At 30.5% G+C, this 15,628-nt stretch overlaps 1 protein-coding gene, 1 long non-coding RNA gene and 1 pseudogene across 3 annotated transcripts in view; 1 reads left to right on the top strand and 2 right to left on the bottom strand.

Annotated features, from left to right (window-relative positions):
- Positions 1-10,101, top strand: part of LOC129949388 (actin-binding LIM protein 1-like) — a 302,819-nt gene extending 292,718 nt beyond the window's left edge. For both annotated transcript variants that reach the window (XM_056060819.1, XM_056060818.1), the window contains 2 exons: positions 4,640-4,840; positions 6,276-10,101. In XM_056060819.1, coding sequence (XP_055916794.1) covers positions 4,640-4,840; positions 6,276-6,411 — 337 coding nt within the window. In that variant the 3' untranslated portion in view covers positions 6,412-10,101. The remainder of the gene's footprint in view (positions 1-4,639; positions 4,841-6,275) is intronic.
- Positions 10,102-12,338: 2,237 nt separating this feature from the next.
- On the bottom strand, positions 12,339-12,499 carry LOC129952984 (U2 spliceosomal RNA; annotated as a pseudogene).
- Positions 12,500-14,520: 2,021 nt separating this feature from the next.
- The window catches only part of LOC129951277 (uncharacterized), a 48,659-nt gene continuing 47,551 nt past the window's right edge, over positions 14,521-15,628 (bottom strand). The window contains exons 2-3 of the long non-coding RNA XR_008782168.1: positions 15,198-15,365; positions 14,521-15,130 (exon numbers count right to left, since the gene is read on the bottom strand). This is a non-coding gene — a long non-coding RNA (uncharacterized LOC129951277). The remainder of the gene's footprint in view (positions 15,131-15,197; positions 15,366-15,628) is intronic.

A 15,628-nucleotide genomic window follows, 5' to 3' on the forward strand; every position in this document is an offset into this window, starting at 1 on the left:
AACGGATTATTGGGTTGGTGGAATCTCCCAATTGTATATTACGTTAACAGTAATTCTATTATGACAACGTATTTTTTGATTGCCTTGTTAATAGTCAGGACGACAAAGACAACGACAACAATAACAACAAAAACTATACAGTTACAGAAACATCAACAACCGAAAAGACTCGACACGACTTATAGAAGCAGTTCTTGGGCGCCGTCAAATGAACGTGACGTGCCATCATACTCGTATACATATATATAGTCCTTCTCATATATGTACATATTTGTTAGGGTTATGAATGAAGAAAAAGGACTATTCTGTTGTTATATAGGGTGAGGATTGAGGGTGGATTATTGCAATAAACTGTCAATCAATGAGGGTAGAAAATATGATTACAATATTTACACACATACATATGTAATTTCATATAGTATGTATTAGACGTGTACGTGTATTTAATAATATATTGTTGTCATGATGGCGTATATTTGTAGATTGGCAGGAAAGTGGTAATGATTTGTTTGGTACTTTGGTTTATTGAATAATGTTATGCAGTTAAGTGTTTGGTGGTGGTAAACAATATTGTGGCTGATTTGAATTTGAAATTTTAACCATTTACCTTTTATATATATACTCGTACATACATGAACACATTTAAGAGGTAATAAATTATTAAACCTAAACTAAACGAAGAGGGAAGATTTAACTGGAATATTCGATTTTTAAAACACACCTGGACAATATAGGGTAGCTCTTTTTTGTACCCTTAATTGATATACATACAAAGGTAACGGTAACGTGTGGTATATCTAAGTACTTATAAATTATGAAAACATTAAACAAATGGAAACAATGAGTTTTGTTGTTACTATTGCGTTTTCCAATAAGAGGTTTCATTATGACCTTAAGAAAAAGCCAGTGTTTTATAAGAGAAATCAATGGGTGTTTATTTCATTGTAAAGAAAATGTAAGTCATTACTAATGAAATACAATATTGCAACGCCCATATTCGACGGACCAAATTTTTACATGACCAAAAACTACGGCAAAAAATACTGCAATGTCCCAAAGGCAGTAAAAATGTTTGATCATTTGTAAAAAAACATGACGAATTCTTCCTCTTCATCGGTTCCTACGCTCGTTGTCAATGAAACTCCTTTTGTTAGCTCTTTAGAGAAAGCCAATTTTTTTCGCACTCGTACTGTGGCAAGAGTCCTTAGCGATCTAAACACACATAAATTTGCTGGTCCGGATGGTATCCCCGCTATTCTTTTGAAGAGGTGTTCTTCAACGCTGTCAAAACCACAGCGTAAGCTTTTTCAGTCCATTCCTAAAAAAGGTGATTCTTCTTCAACCTCTAATTACCAATTGATTGCACTTACGTCCCTTCTTTTCAAGTTCATGGAAACGCTGATTAATTTTCAGCTAAAAAATATCTTGAAGATCGAAAGCTTCTTAATGACCGTCGGTACGGCTTTCGTAGCAATAGGTCCACTGGTGATCTCATGGTTAATCTCACCGAACAGTAAAGTAAATCTTTACATCGCTTTGAAGAAAGTAAGATTATTGCGCTTGACATTTCAAAAGCATTTGATAAGATTTGCCATCAGGCTGTCTTATCGAAAATGAGTGCTTATGGTTTTCATGAATCCCTGCTTCATTGGATTAGTAATTACTTTTTGGAACGTTCGGTACAAAAAGTATTGGATAGATTCAAGTCTGAAATCCATAAAACAAATGCTGGTGTGTCTATCTCCAACCCTTTTTTTCATTTTTATTAATGATTTCTAATCCAATACATTGTTTCGTTTACGATAGTACTCTTAGCTTTTCATATTCTCTTTCAGACTCACATCCCTCTTCTTCGGATGTGGAACTCCGACGACAAAATAAGATAAGCTCGACTTAAACAGCAAACAATGGGGATTAAAAAACCACGTGAAATTTAATGCTGTCTTGAATCGTTAAAGCGAGATATACCCCCCTTGCCATTGTCCATAGGCGATGCAAGAAATGTTTCACACCTTCTGATCTGGATACTATCTACAAAACATACATATATACGTCCAAAGCTTGAGTAGAACTCCCATCTCTGGGCTGGTGCTCAGCCACTTGCTTAAGCCTTTTGGATAGTATTGAACGTAGAGCATTTTAATTTATAGGTGATAATACCATCATAAGTTCATTTACTGTAACTTCACAAATTCCATTTTTTAAGACTTGAATCTGTATATAAAACTGGAAACAACATTATCTCTTACGTGAGTAAGAGATGCACTTATCTGGGTTGGTTAAGTGCAATAACCTCTTTTATAGAAATAATATCGTCAAAAAACTTTTCATGTAAAATAAACTAATCCATCGAAACAAACCGCGAACCATTAAGGAACATTTTTGGTTGGATTTACAAAAATCCAAGATGCGACAATTCTGCTCTTTAACGTAGCCTTCAAATTTACCTTAATACTGAAGATGATTTAATACGAATCATTTTGATGCATTTTAAAAACCTATTTAGAGAAGATACGACATCGTTTTATGCTAACTGAGACTTTAAAAGTCTTAATTAAATCTGTGGAACGCCTTGATTTTTTACCTGTTCAAGAACAACGAACACAGTTTTCATTCAATGAGTCTTAACCGAATAGCCAAAATATGTCCAATTCAAAATGAAACTTCTTATTGGAAATCCGTTAATCCACATCTAATTTATTTAATTTTTAAATATATTCAAGAGATTTTATGGCTTCTGTTTTTGAAAACCTCTTCGCGAAAACTTAAAAGGTAATTTTGTTGAAGTTGTTTTCTCTAATTTACATGTGTGAAGTTTAACCAAAACTGCTTGGATAGTTTTTGAGAATTTTCAAATAAATTTAAAAAACTTTAAATGGAGTTATGTTTTTTGTTAATTGAAAGCAAATATTATAATTTTTCGTCCTGAAAAAGTCATTGGAGTTCTCCTTCAAACATTTTCAAACATCCAATCGATAGAATTAAGAAAGATGTGTTAAAATTGCTACTTTCGGAATGCTCCACCATTAGAGTTCCAATTCGTTCAAAATTTTAATTTAAAAAAAAAAATTGAACTCAGTGCTTTGGCTTAAAACCAATTTTACTAAACCAAAAACTAACCCTCCATCGCAATGTTTACTCCGTGAAAAGATATTAAGATACTCTTCCATAGTAATTTTGGAAACCTTATAGCTCCTTCCTTCTATATACATATGTATGCACGAAGCACCACGGAACTAATAGTAAAACATAAACTATAAACACTTGGTTTAGTCTTTAGTAAAATGTAATCAAAATAATGGACTCTGTAATAATTTAATGAGAAACACTCAAGCCTAAGAGTATATGAAAAAAGGTACAAGTTATAAGGGAGAGGAAAAGAGGGTCAGAAAGGTGAATGAATTGTGAAAAATGTTATCGCTATTATAACACGCACAATTCAATGTCCTGGTAATGACACTGGGCCTTGCTAATACACGTTTTTCTAACAAAAAAAAAACAAAACCCTCTCTTCTATGAGTTATTGCCTGTTTTAAATGACAGCTAAGCTACCTACTACCAACGTCGTCGTCGTCGCCGAACGATGAGTACAAGGATGAAGATCAGAGGACGACGACGTACACGGCATATTCGATATACCCACTATACAGTTATTCCTCCTAAATTGCCTGCGCCTGTGCTTAGAATTTTGTTGGGTTTTTGTTTCTATACTTTTTTTTATTGCTGCTGCTGTTTCTGTTCCTGCTCTAAGGACTCAAACTGAGAGCGAGGGTTGATGGCCGCTACCACCATCACCACTACCACCCCTTGTGTCCATTTATCAAATTAAATTCATTATGTCGAGGGGTGTCTCTTCTGCTTTTCTATCTATCTATCTTATGCCCTCTATGCGATAATTAAATGAGATAATTAAATTGAATCCTTTTGTTGTATGTTTTGTTTTGCAAGAGGTTGGGTTCGGGGTGTTATGTGTCTGTCGCTGTGTGCGTGTGTACATATCTGTATGTGAGTTTCGTTATTATCAACGGTGTGGAGCGGCGTTGGCGGCAGCAGCAGGGTCGATGCGAAAACCATTCTTTTAATTGTTTTATATGAGAGAGATATTAAACTTCACAGTAGAGTTGTTGAATGAATTTTCAACTGGAAAAATAACATAAACTAATTTTTTTAACTCAAATGTGTTTTTCGAATTCATATCTTAAAGTTAGTTCTTTTTATCTTATTATACACATGCAAATTAATTTCTATTTTTATGATACTCCTTCCCACTGTATGTCGCATTGAGTAATGAAATTGGTATAGCAAAAAAATGTAATGGATTTTGGCGTCAGCATAGTGTCGTCTTTCTGCTTGAATTTGATTCAATCTCATTTTACCATCATCCACCCCTGTTATACCATAAACACACTCACTTCTACAACACAAAGCAACATCCCTATCGCTCGCGCCGGCAAAACTTAAAAGGGATACCAATTTGCAATTATATTGTATAAATGTAATAACATCTCTTTGCTTGTTGATGAAATTTAATCGATTTAGAAAATTAAAAATACTAAACTTGAAGAAAATTAATTTATTTGATTACACAAAAAACAACAACAATAATAATAATTTTTTTTATTTTTTTTTTTAATTACAGTATGTTCGGATGTTCGGGTACATGCTCGGGATGCGGACAAACGATACCACCCAATGAATTGGTAGCTAAAGCGATGACACCAATCAATCAACAAACAACGAACTTAGATAACCAAAAAAATAGTCCAAACAATCTATTTGTGTTTCATTTAAAATGTTTCTCATGTACGAAATGTGGTGCACATCTGAGACCTGGAGATAGGTAAGAATATTTTTAATTTGCCCTAATTTTTCTTTTTTTACAATTTTTGATTGTGTTTTTGATAAAAATCTATGACTTACAAACTTCTTACTGAGCCAGAAATATTTTTTAAAAATTCTAGTTTTCAGGTCCCTGAAGGCCTATTAAATAAGCCAAATGGGAGAAAAAAATGCACCAAATTTTCCAAAAACTTCCAAAATAAAGCATCAAACTATATTTGAAAAAATATGATCCGCAACTAGGGAAGCAGTTAAATGTGGGGTTTAACTGTTTCACTTGACCTTTTTGATTTCGGAAACTATCCGAATATTTCGATATTCCGATTACGGATCACTTTTAATTGGTTTTTATCTGAAGTATCAAACTATACGAACAATTATGATCAACATTATCCATATACTCGAATTTAGTTCTCAAAACCGTTTAGTATGTCAGCTGGTTTAAAATCTAAAACTAACTTCAGGACTCAAATCTCTCATTTGAATATTTCGGTTTCTGATACTATCTAAAACTAACGTCAGCACTCAAATCTCCCATTTGAATATTTCGATTTCTGATACTTTTCGGATAGTTCTATAACCTCATCCCGGAACCAATAAAATCCGAACCTCAAGTACCATTTCCAAGAATTCGGATTTTATCTGAATTATTTACCTATTCACACAAGTGTTATCTGAATAATCCGGATAGCCTGATGGCAATCTGAGACTAATTTATTAACCTACATCAGATTTTTTGACATAATCCTGATAGTAACGATTCTTTACTGTTTCATTTGACGATTTCTGACACTACCCGAATAATTCGATAATCCGGATCTGATGAATTTCAGCCTTAAACAGCGTATCGGACACAATCCGGATAGTAACTATTCTCAACTGTGCCTTGTGACAGTTGCCGACATTTTCCAAATAGTTCGATAATCCGGATTAAGTGAATGTCAAAACCCAAGTTTCTCTTTCAACTATTCAGATATTTGACACTATGCGGATAGTTTAGTAGCCATTCATGAATAACCTTGACTATCCGGATACAATGTTTGGATGGTTCGATATGTGATCCAAAGTATCCAGATTTTTTTAAACGATCCAAAGTATCCAGATTTTTTGAAACGCAAGTAAATACGGGAGTCAATGTTGTGACTATTGTTTTAGCAAATCTCTGCTTCTTAAATGGTCTGGTCTTTCTTACAGCTTCTTATATAAGATCTGTTGAACTTAAATCCACTTAAAAATAATTAAAAACCTTGTGGAATTCCACTTGAAACTACTTAATTTAAGAGATATCACAGTTATTTCGTTTACAAAATTTACCCGGTAGTCCCTCTTAAAAACACAATTAGGTAATAAAAGTTGCTTTTATTTGTCCTTTTAAATCAAATCATCAAACATTTTAGAACATTTAATTTAATTTAATCATTTTTATATCCTTTCAGATATACAATGTTGGCGGGTAGCTTAGTATGTGAGCAGGACTGGCATAAAATAATAAAAAACACAACAACGACAAATGGTACAACACCAGCTGTTCGAAAGGGTAAAGTCGGTAGGCCTAGACGTACCAAAGAGTAAAATCAAGTTAAATAAAAACAAAACAAAAATAAAAATCATCCTCCTGCAACAAGAAAAAATTTAAAAATATTAAAATAGCAAACAAAAAAAAACATACTATTCAAATCACACACAAAAACACACACACACGATAAAAACAGAAGACATTAAAAACTACAAGAATTTTTATAATTTAATTTTAATTAATAATTTTTGTTTAAAACTAAACTTACCCCCCTCCCATAGATCAGGTGCGGAATCTGTGATCTGCTAACATCGAAAATTATAAGAAAGTAAAAAACAAAACTAAAATTTAAATAAACAAAACAAACAAATGTTATTCTAAAGTCCTGATCTAAACCTAAATAGTATATCTCTAGTCGTTTTGTACATAAATACAAAAAAAAAACAAAAACATTTTTAAAAAACGTATGAAAAGGTGTTGTGAATAATAATAAAAAAAATACAAACTTTAAAAAACGCTCTCTAGGTTTAAAAATTGAGAAACTAAATGACACCCCAAAAAAAGGCATTCATTTTAAGTCACAAATTCAAATTTAATAAACAAATGAAAAACAAAACAAAAAACATACATTTATATACATAAAATATTGTGTACCCTAGTGTACACTATGTTTACACTTTTATTACTCACACTTCCCGTCCTTTGATTTTTATCAACAAATCATTAATTAAAGCCTGTGGAACAATCGGAAAATAAAAACAAATATTTAAAAAAATAAAATTCTCAATAAATAAAAAGAAAAAATTAAAATTATTACCTAACAACTATTAAAAATAGTAAACAACACACACACACAGACACGACACAAAAGAGAAGAAAACATAAAGAAACAAAAAAAATTAAATTATAAATTTCTATAGTAATTGTATTTAAATTATAAGAACATTTAAATTATTGCAAAAACAAAAAACAACAAAATATAAAACTTAAAAAAAAAAACAACAACAACCAATCAATACCTTAAAAATGAGAAAACGTGGAACAAATAATTCTTTGTACCTATTTGAATTAAATAATTACCTATTAATTATACCTTAATTAAGAATTATGTGTTAAATTTTGTACTCATATTATTTTTTCAATTTGTAATATTATACTTTTATTTTGTGTTAAGTTAAGTTGTATTATTTTGTTTTTATTTATATAATTTTTGTACACTTATATCCTTTTTTTATTTGTCTGTATGTAATTTTTTTCTAAATTATTTTGTTAATTAAATTGAGACGAAGGAAGATATCTTAACTGACAAATTTGACAACTTGATCTTAGAACCAGAATAAAACGAATTTAAGATCTAAGTAAAATAACTCGAATAAGATTAAGCTAAGCACAGGCGATTTAAGGATCTTTCATTTACAAAATGGTCTGCATTTCAGGACTGTCATTCCAGAAGTCTGGGGTTCGATCCATGCCTGTGCCATTTAAAGTTTTTTTTCACGGATACTTCCTCTTGCAAAGAATTAACAAATCCTCCAAGAGTTATTTTTGTCATGAAAAGTGGTTTTTTGGATAAGCGGTTCGGATTGGTCTTAAAACTGTAGGTACCCTCCATCCCTTGAGAGTTGTAATTCACTAGACCCTTGTTCTCAACGAACTGTTGCACCAACTAATTTATATATTTTATTTTATATCAAAAACGTCGTTCTTATTGATTCTCAGACAGTTTTTGAAATTGTCGAATGTCATTGTTTAATGTAATTTACAGTTCTTTAACTATCCTTAAAATCTCTCTCTATTGAGAATCTGTACACCCTGTGTAAAATTGTAAGATATTTAGTTTATGTCAACTCATTGTTAGCTATTATCAAAGTACTGACTTATTTGAGAGTCTTCTGTACATAGTTCTATACCAAAAATAACAATGAACGATCATTGTTTTGACGAAAGGCTCTGTGTCTTATACTCTTTGATAAAAAATAAATACTTTTCCATTACAAGGTTTCATTATAACATTAAAAAAGTTGCATTTTTAGAGATATAGAACTTTTAAATGGAATAAAACAGAGATGACTTTTTTAAATTTTGAAGAAATTTACTTTATTCGAAAGGTCTTCTTTTGGCTTTATAATTTAAATACGATGGCGAATGTTATATCTTAAGTGAAATATTATGATGTTTATTTCGTAACCTAAAAGTTTCAATGACCAATGAACATATTTCAGCTGTATGTCCTCAATAGCTTCTAGAGTTCAATCTTTAAGATCTTGATTCTGGATGATTGACATATACATATAGAAGTGAAAAGGTCATACAAAACAAGATCTCGGTGAACAATTGTGGTCACGTTTTCGATAAATCACAAGGTTAGAAAACTTTTTCTGAAAAATTGTAATTGTTTTGTTGAAAATAAACATCGTCGCCACATCAATTTATTCTAATTCCTGACAAAAAATTCCAGCCACAAAAAATCATACTTCCTTACTTCATTCACAGTAAAAGTTGAACCAAACCAGGGTTATTTTCGAAAAAGTAAGGTCCAAACACACCGCCATCGCTAACGCCAAAAACTGACACATTGTAGATAGAAAGGGCATTTTAGAAGCCCCAAATTTGAAAACTCTTGATAACGTAAAATTTGCCCATTTTCTAAAAACGATACCCACAAGTGCTTTTGCATCCTGTGACTGAAAAATATTCATCATTTTGTAGTAAATTTTAACAATTTCAATACGAGCTTGAATCGTGAATAGTTAAATTTTTAGTAATGGCGTAGTTTTATCTTGTCAAATGTCAAAAGATGACAGCTTCAAAAGTACAGCTCAGGCATATGAAGAGCTATTCAAAATTAAAACTTTTATTGGAAAACACTTTTTTCACAGAATAATACTTAGTACTAGTAAGTTTTCAACCACGCGAGGGGCTCTTAACCTTTTACTTGTTTAAATAACAAATGTAGTGCCTCTTAATTCTGCCGAACAACATTATTCTGGCATAATAATTCTTTTCTTATGAAAGCGGTATTCATTGTAAAGAATTCCTAATAAGCTTTTCAGAACCGATCCATATCATTCAAATCAATTAGATTATTCAGAACTCTTAAAGGGATGCATTACAATATGTACTTAGAAAAACAAGAATATTAAACGGAATTTAAAATGCATTCATTCACTGTTGCCTGATAAGAAATTCTTAAGAAAAAAGCTTCTATTTATAGGTTTGGTTTCAACTTCGAAAGTTGCCAAGAAAGTATCATTCGTTTATTAAGAACTTTAAATGGTAGGAGGTCGTGATAACATTTAAAATGGTTTTATCTAAAGTTTATAACTTTTTAACCCAAATCATATAATTAAAATGAAACAATTTTTAACATTTGGTCCCTAATTGTGATTTCTCTTTTGTAAATCTGATTCTACAATCCTAAAACTTACCAAATAAGTAGTTTTCACTCAGTTTAATCTTGCCTTAACGTTAAAATAAAACTAACAGCATGTTAAACTAACACACAATAAATGTTTGCAAATGTAAGAGCCTATGTCAAATTTGACTTTGTTTAGCCCGATTTTAAAGGAATAGTTCGCGTTCACAGCTAAATTGGCTCAAGATTGAAAACTTAACATCCAGCTTTAACAATTTTTTGAATTTTTAAAAATTTCACATTTAAAAACCTATTGGTAGTTCCTAGATTCAAAAAACCGCTTGTGAATGTCTAAAATGTTCAGCTACCTTGAGATAAATTTCCTGGGTTCTCATTTTGTATCCTTTTTTGTTTTTATTCTTTCACCAAACAAAATCCTTAATACAATTTTTAAAGAAAACAAAAATCACAATTCACTCAATGACAATGTAAAATCAACGAAATTATGACAAATTAAAACAAAACAAACAAACAAAAATCTTGTAAACTATGTAAAAAAAAGTTATTTAAATTTAAATAAATACAAAATAATAAAAAAGCAACAAAACAAATATAAAGAAAAATAAAATGAATATTCAATAATAAGAAATTCATGTGTAGTTGAATAAGTTATATAAAAAAACATAAAGTGATAATAAAATAACTATTTCAAAACTATAGTTATGTTACTTAAATATTATTATTATTATTATTATTATTATTATTAAATTAAATTTAAACAAACAAAAAAAAGAGACACAACTTTAATAAAATTGTGATGAGAAAATTTATGTTGATGACAAAAGGAAAAAAAATGTTAACATCAACAATAAAATAAAAGAAAGAAACTGCTATTGACGTGACGTGTCCTCCACCAGGCTCTAATTTTTTTAATTTTTTTTTTTGTAATTTAGTTTTTAACAAAATTTAGATATAGATTTAAACAAAAAATATTGTTTTGGCCCAATTTATTATAATATTATTATTTTTTTTACTTAATTTTTACTCACAAATCGTGGCCAGTGTATATAAAATGTAAATAGCAATAAATAGTTATTACTTTAATTATATTATTATTAATCTATTATGTAAGTTTTAAGGTTACAAAAAAAAACAACAAAAAAACAAGAAACTGAAATTAAAAAAAAAAGAAAATACAAAAAAATAACAATTATTGCCGAATAAAAATCTCCTGATAATTGCAAATAAATCAAAAAGTTTTTTTTCTTTAAATTTTTGTCATTGGAAATTTCAGGATCTAGGTAGGTATCTAAATTTTGAAAAGGACAATTTTTTGCGAAAGAATATAAAAGCGTTTTTTTTTAGCATACTCGAGTCTGTTTAGAAGAGATTTGTAAAGGTACCTACATACTTTATAAAAGCTTCAAAAAAGTGAGTATTGTACAAACAAGATTTCAAGAGTGTTACTAAAATCTGAATTGAGGAGTTACAAGATCGAGCTCGGAAAGTCGTCGATCAAATTTAAAATGTCCTTGGAGTACAACTCAGCTGAAAATCTGTTAATTTAGATAGATTATTTTTTTACTTATCTACTGATAAAGGTATTTAGGTTAAATAACACAAGACTTCTTACGTAGCTAAAGTTAAAAAAAGATTGCATACTTTTAGGGGCAACGAATAGCTCTGAATCTTAATGTCAATATTGTAGGATTTTTATTTATATTTATTTTTTTAAAAGTCTTTATTTTATTACTTTTCATTAAGTTTAGTTGTCGGATAACAATTATCGAAGTGAAGACAAATTTTTGATAATTTCATTAAGATTTTTCCAAACAAAAATTTCAACGACCAATTGCCCAGAAATTTGATCGATTTCACTTTGTTCAATATTTGTGACGCTTTATTGTAGCTTGTAGTTGACGTATGAAAATGTTTTATACACCAAAATGACAGTTGATTTGTCAAGAATATAAGAAAATTAAAAATTTTCAAAATCGATTGGAAAATAGAACTGATACGAGTCAATTTGTCAGAAAACGTAATTTTTATGCATAATATCGTTTAATTCCATCAATTTTAATGATTTACTTAATTTTTTAAATTAATATTATTCGTAACAAATTAAGCTTTTAGAAAACATGTCACTTTTTTAAATCGGTTCGGTATTTTCGAAGTTATAGCCATTTAAGTGTTCCAGTTAATACAAATTTTGAATTTTCCGTGCATTAGCCTGGGATATTATTCGATTTTTTTGAAATTTCAAATGTAACGGTTGTTACATTGTCATTGTTATTTGTTCAACTTTTAATCAAAATCTACGATTAGTTTTTAATACCTATAAATAAATAATTAAAATCCTCGTGACACGGTATTGGTTTTGGTATTCTCAAGGACGATATTATATGGATTGCAATTATTAATGATTAATTTAAAACCGTTAAGCTGCAGCAAGTCAGTTTCAATCCTCCCTCATTGAATTAATAATAATAATAACATATTGCATGTCTATGATTTTTCAAAAAGGGATTTTCATAACTAACCGTGTGCATACTACAGAGAGTATAGTATACAACATACATTTCTAATTGATTTCCTTATCATAATCATATTTTAATTAATAATTTTTTTTTAATTTGCGCCGATCCCGACGTTACTGCAATACCGGGCCAACCCGCGACAGAGTTGAGGAGCAAGCCCCTGGCTTCCAAAAATCAGTTCAACATTTGTTGTCCCCCCATGGGGGATCTATCAGATGTGACGCATGTTACTACACTTTGATCTTACAATATCCACTATTACTTGTGCTGAATTTCTGCTTATACTCAATGTGAACTATATGATAACAAAAAGAAAAGATCATATACACTTTGGTGTTGTATGAGTACAAATTTTGTTTGTTTGGCTGACAAATTAAAGGATGAGAAAGTGATGTTTGAAGAAAGGCAATAGTTATTAGTTATCAAGAATATCAAGATACCTATCAAGTATCTAGAAGAGGAGAGGATTCGAGCGGTTGCTATCTTTTTCAAAAGGCATTTACTTTTACAACTGAGATGTACCTACCTATGTTTATTACCTGCATGTCATTGTCTGTAGGTATGTAAGGTACGAGGTACGACTGATGTTTGTCATATTTTTGTATAGGTAGGAAACCAAAAGCTAGGTACTGAGTATTGTCCTTTGTCTAGGAAGCTAACCAACCTAACATAGCAATTAAAAATTGTCATGATACTTACCTATTTAAAGCTTGCGTAGATAGGTAAGCCAACTGAAGGTACCTCATAGCGTCCTACACCATTAGTTAAAAAATAAACAAAACCAACTTTTTTACATATAGGTATGTAGATAAAAACTTTATTAGAAAAAACAAACCCATTAACGATAACTACACTGGTTAACAAATTAAAGCTTTTTTGCTGACACGTAAACTAAATAATTTTGTTGTCCTGAAATAGAATGAAACCTTATAATTTACGTAATTAGAGCGGCTTTTTCAGTTAGTTCTTTTAAAATATGATATAGCTTAGGGGCCGGTTTTACCTATCTTTAAAATCCAGCAGTAAAATTGTTGTTATTAGCTTTTAAACATGTTGCAGATTAATTTCTAGCAAAAGATTGATGCAATAATATGAATCCTATACTCAAGTATTTTTTTCAAAAAGAATCAATGCATTTAAAGTTTTATTTAATTTATAAATCAATTTTAATTTTTTTTAATGATGAAATTTAACTGACTGCCAAAAGCCAAAAAAAAAATCCATTTCGTTTTACTGTTGGTATTCCAATTTTTTACTGTTCCGATCACATCATTAACAATTTTACCGATGAAAGCAACAGTAAGAAATTGTCTGAAGAGCGAAGCTCCATGTTATGATCGAAAAAAAATAACATTTAACAACGTAAATTTACTGATTGCTATAATGGCTGAATCACAAACACGCTTCAGTTTTGTCTGCGTTACGGTGGGCCTGCTTTGCGGTTGCTTTGAATGACATTTCTATTATTTCATCCCTGAAAAGAGCAAATATTTTGTTTGTTGACATTTTGTTTATAGCTGTTGAGCTTCCGTTTGGAGTCACATTACGTTACATTACATTCTTTTCCTTACGATTGTCAAACGAAACGTGAGGTCGAAGCTCCATTGTGATATCATGCATTGAATTACTATGGCTGAACTCGTAAACGTCAGATGAAGCCGAAGCTGAAGCGTGTTTGTGATTCAGCACTAAACGCTCATCAGTAAAACATTTCACATTCATCATGTTTCAAATTTTACTGGTGGATTTTACTGATAGCTATAAGATAACCCCTTAGATATGAGATGGTGCCAAGGATTTGATTTAACTCTATAATAACGTTAAATACCTAAGAGGTTTTAAAAAATGAAAATCTTGTATGTTATGCTTTAATGGTTTGGAAAAATATGTTTTAGAGCTTATTTTTGTCGTGATTCCGAATTCGTACTCCGATTTTAGATAGGTAAATGTTTAAATCTAAAATATTTGTTTTTAACATATTTTGTACATTTTTTTCAATATGATTCAAAAAACTGATGAGATAATCTTGTTTTTACTGTAAAATCGATTGCTTTTTCCTTTGAAAACCGTTTTAAAATAAATGGTTAAGAGTTTCCTTATTAAGGTGTATGTAGGTCAAGCGAAGAAGGCTGACAACTACCATCAAGTGATACTGAAAACGTTCGAAAGAAATAATGAAAACAGCAATTATCGATTTGGAAAATCATCAAGAATTTAATTGAAGATAAAAAAAATACATTGACTCAGAAATCGTAATAGGTATAAGTATTTTTTTTTTCAATTTCATAAGGTTATATCTCAAAAACCTGACCTGATAAATTGATTTCGAAGTCGAATTCCACTCAAGGCTCAAGTTATCAATTTAAAAAAAAAAACTTGTTGACGAGTATTGTGGAACGTTGAAATGAGTGCCTCGGCTGGCTTAAACACAATCTGTCATTCTAATTTTAACAGACCTTGTTGATGTTTTCGGGCTGCAGCTATTTGTTTGGATGAAATTGGCTTCAAGTGCTTGAATCTTTTCCGAGGCTGCCAACTGATATCGCCTAAACTGCTAAAACACTATTTGGGAATTTCATGCAAAACAGATTGATCGCGCATCATCTTACATCATCCAAAGATCGTCAAAATTCAAGTATTCAATTCCAGTTAAAAAGGACCCATAAATAAAGGTCTGTAACTTCCACCGTTGACCGAAATGGTTTCCATAGCCTCAATTATGAAAATTCAATTATTTTCCGCAGAAAACTGTCCCATCGAATCTGCGTTAAGGAAGAAAATTGCAAAGTGTGCCTTCAATTTCTGCGTCAAAAAATCCTTTTTATCAAATAATCGAAGATTTTTTTCCAGAATTCTCCTCAGGTTATTGAGTGAAATGTTGAGCTGTTGAGATCAATAGCGAGTTAATTTGAATTTCTATAGCAAGGACGTCTTTGTGAACGGTACGTACGACGATGTGGACCATGGGTTTTGTCCATTTTTGCATCAAACTTATATACAGCAGGCTCTGTGGGTGCTTCATTTCGATCCAATTTTTTTTTTAAAATAACGTTTTACCTCGTAGAGATATAATACTTTCTTCCAAGATTTTGAGCGGAAAACTGCTATCAGTGGTAGCCTATAATATAAAAAGAAACCATTAGGCTTATCATCTTTTTTTTAATTTAAATAGATATGAATGTTAATATGATTTAATTTTTTTTCTAATAATAAAATTTGTGTATTTAATTAATTTTGTAAAGAAAAGTTAGGTACCTAATCTATTCCTTTTTTTCTAGATACCTACATCTGTTGAGGGTATACCTATAAAAATACATATCAAGCCTCAAACGTCATTTTCCTCTTCTGTTCTAAAATGTTGTTATGTTCCACAATGGTTTA

This window comes from Eupeodes corollae, chromosome 3 (genome assembly GCF_945859685.1).
Source record: "Eupeodes corollae chromosome 3, idEupCoro1.1, whole genome shotgun sequence".
Classification (NCBI taxonomy): domain Eukaryota; kingdom Metazoa; phylum Arthropoda; class Insecta; order Diptera; family Syrphidae; genus Eupeodes; species Eupeodes corollae.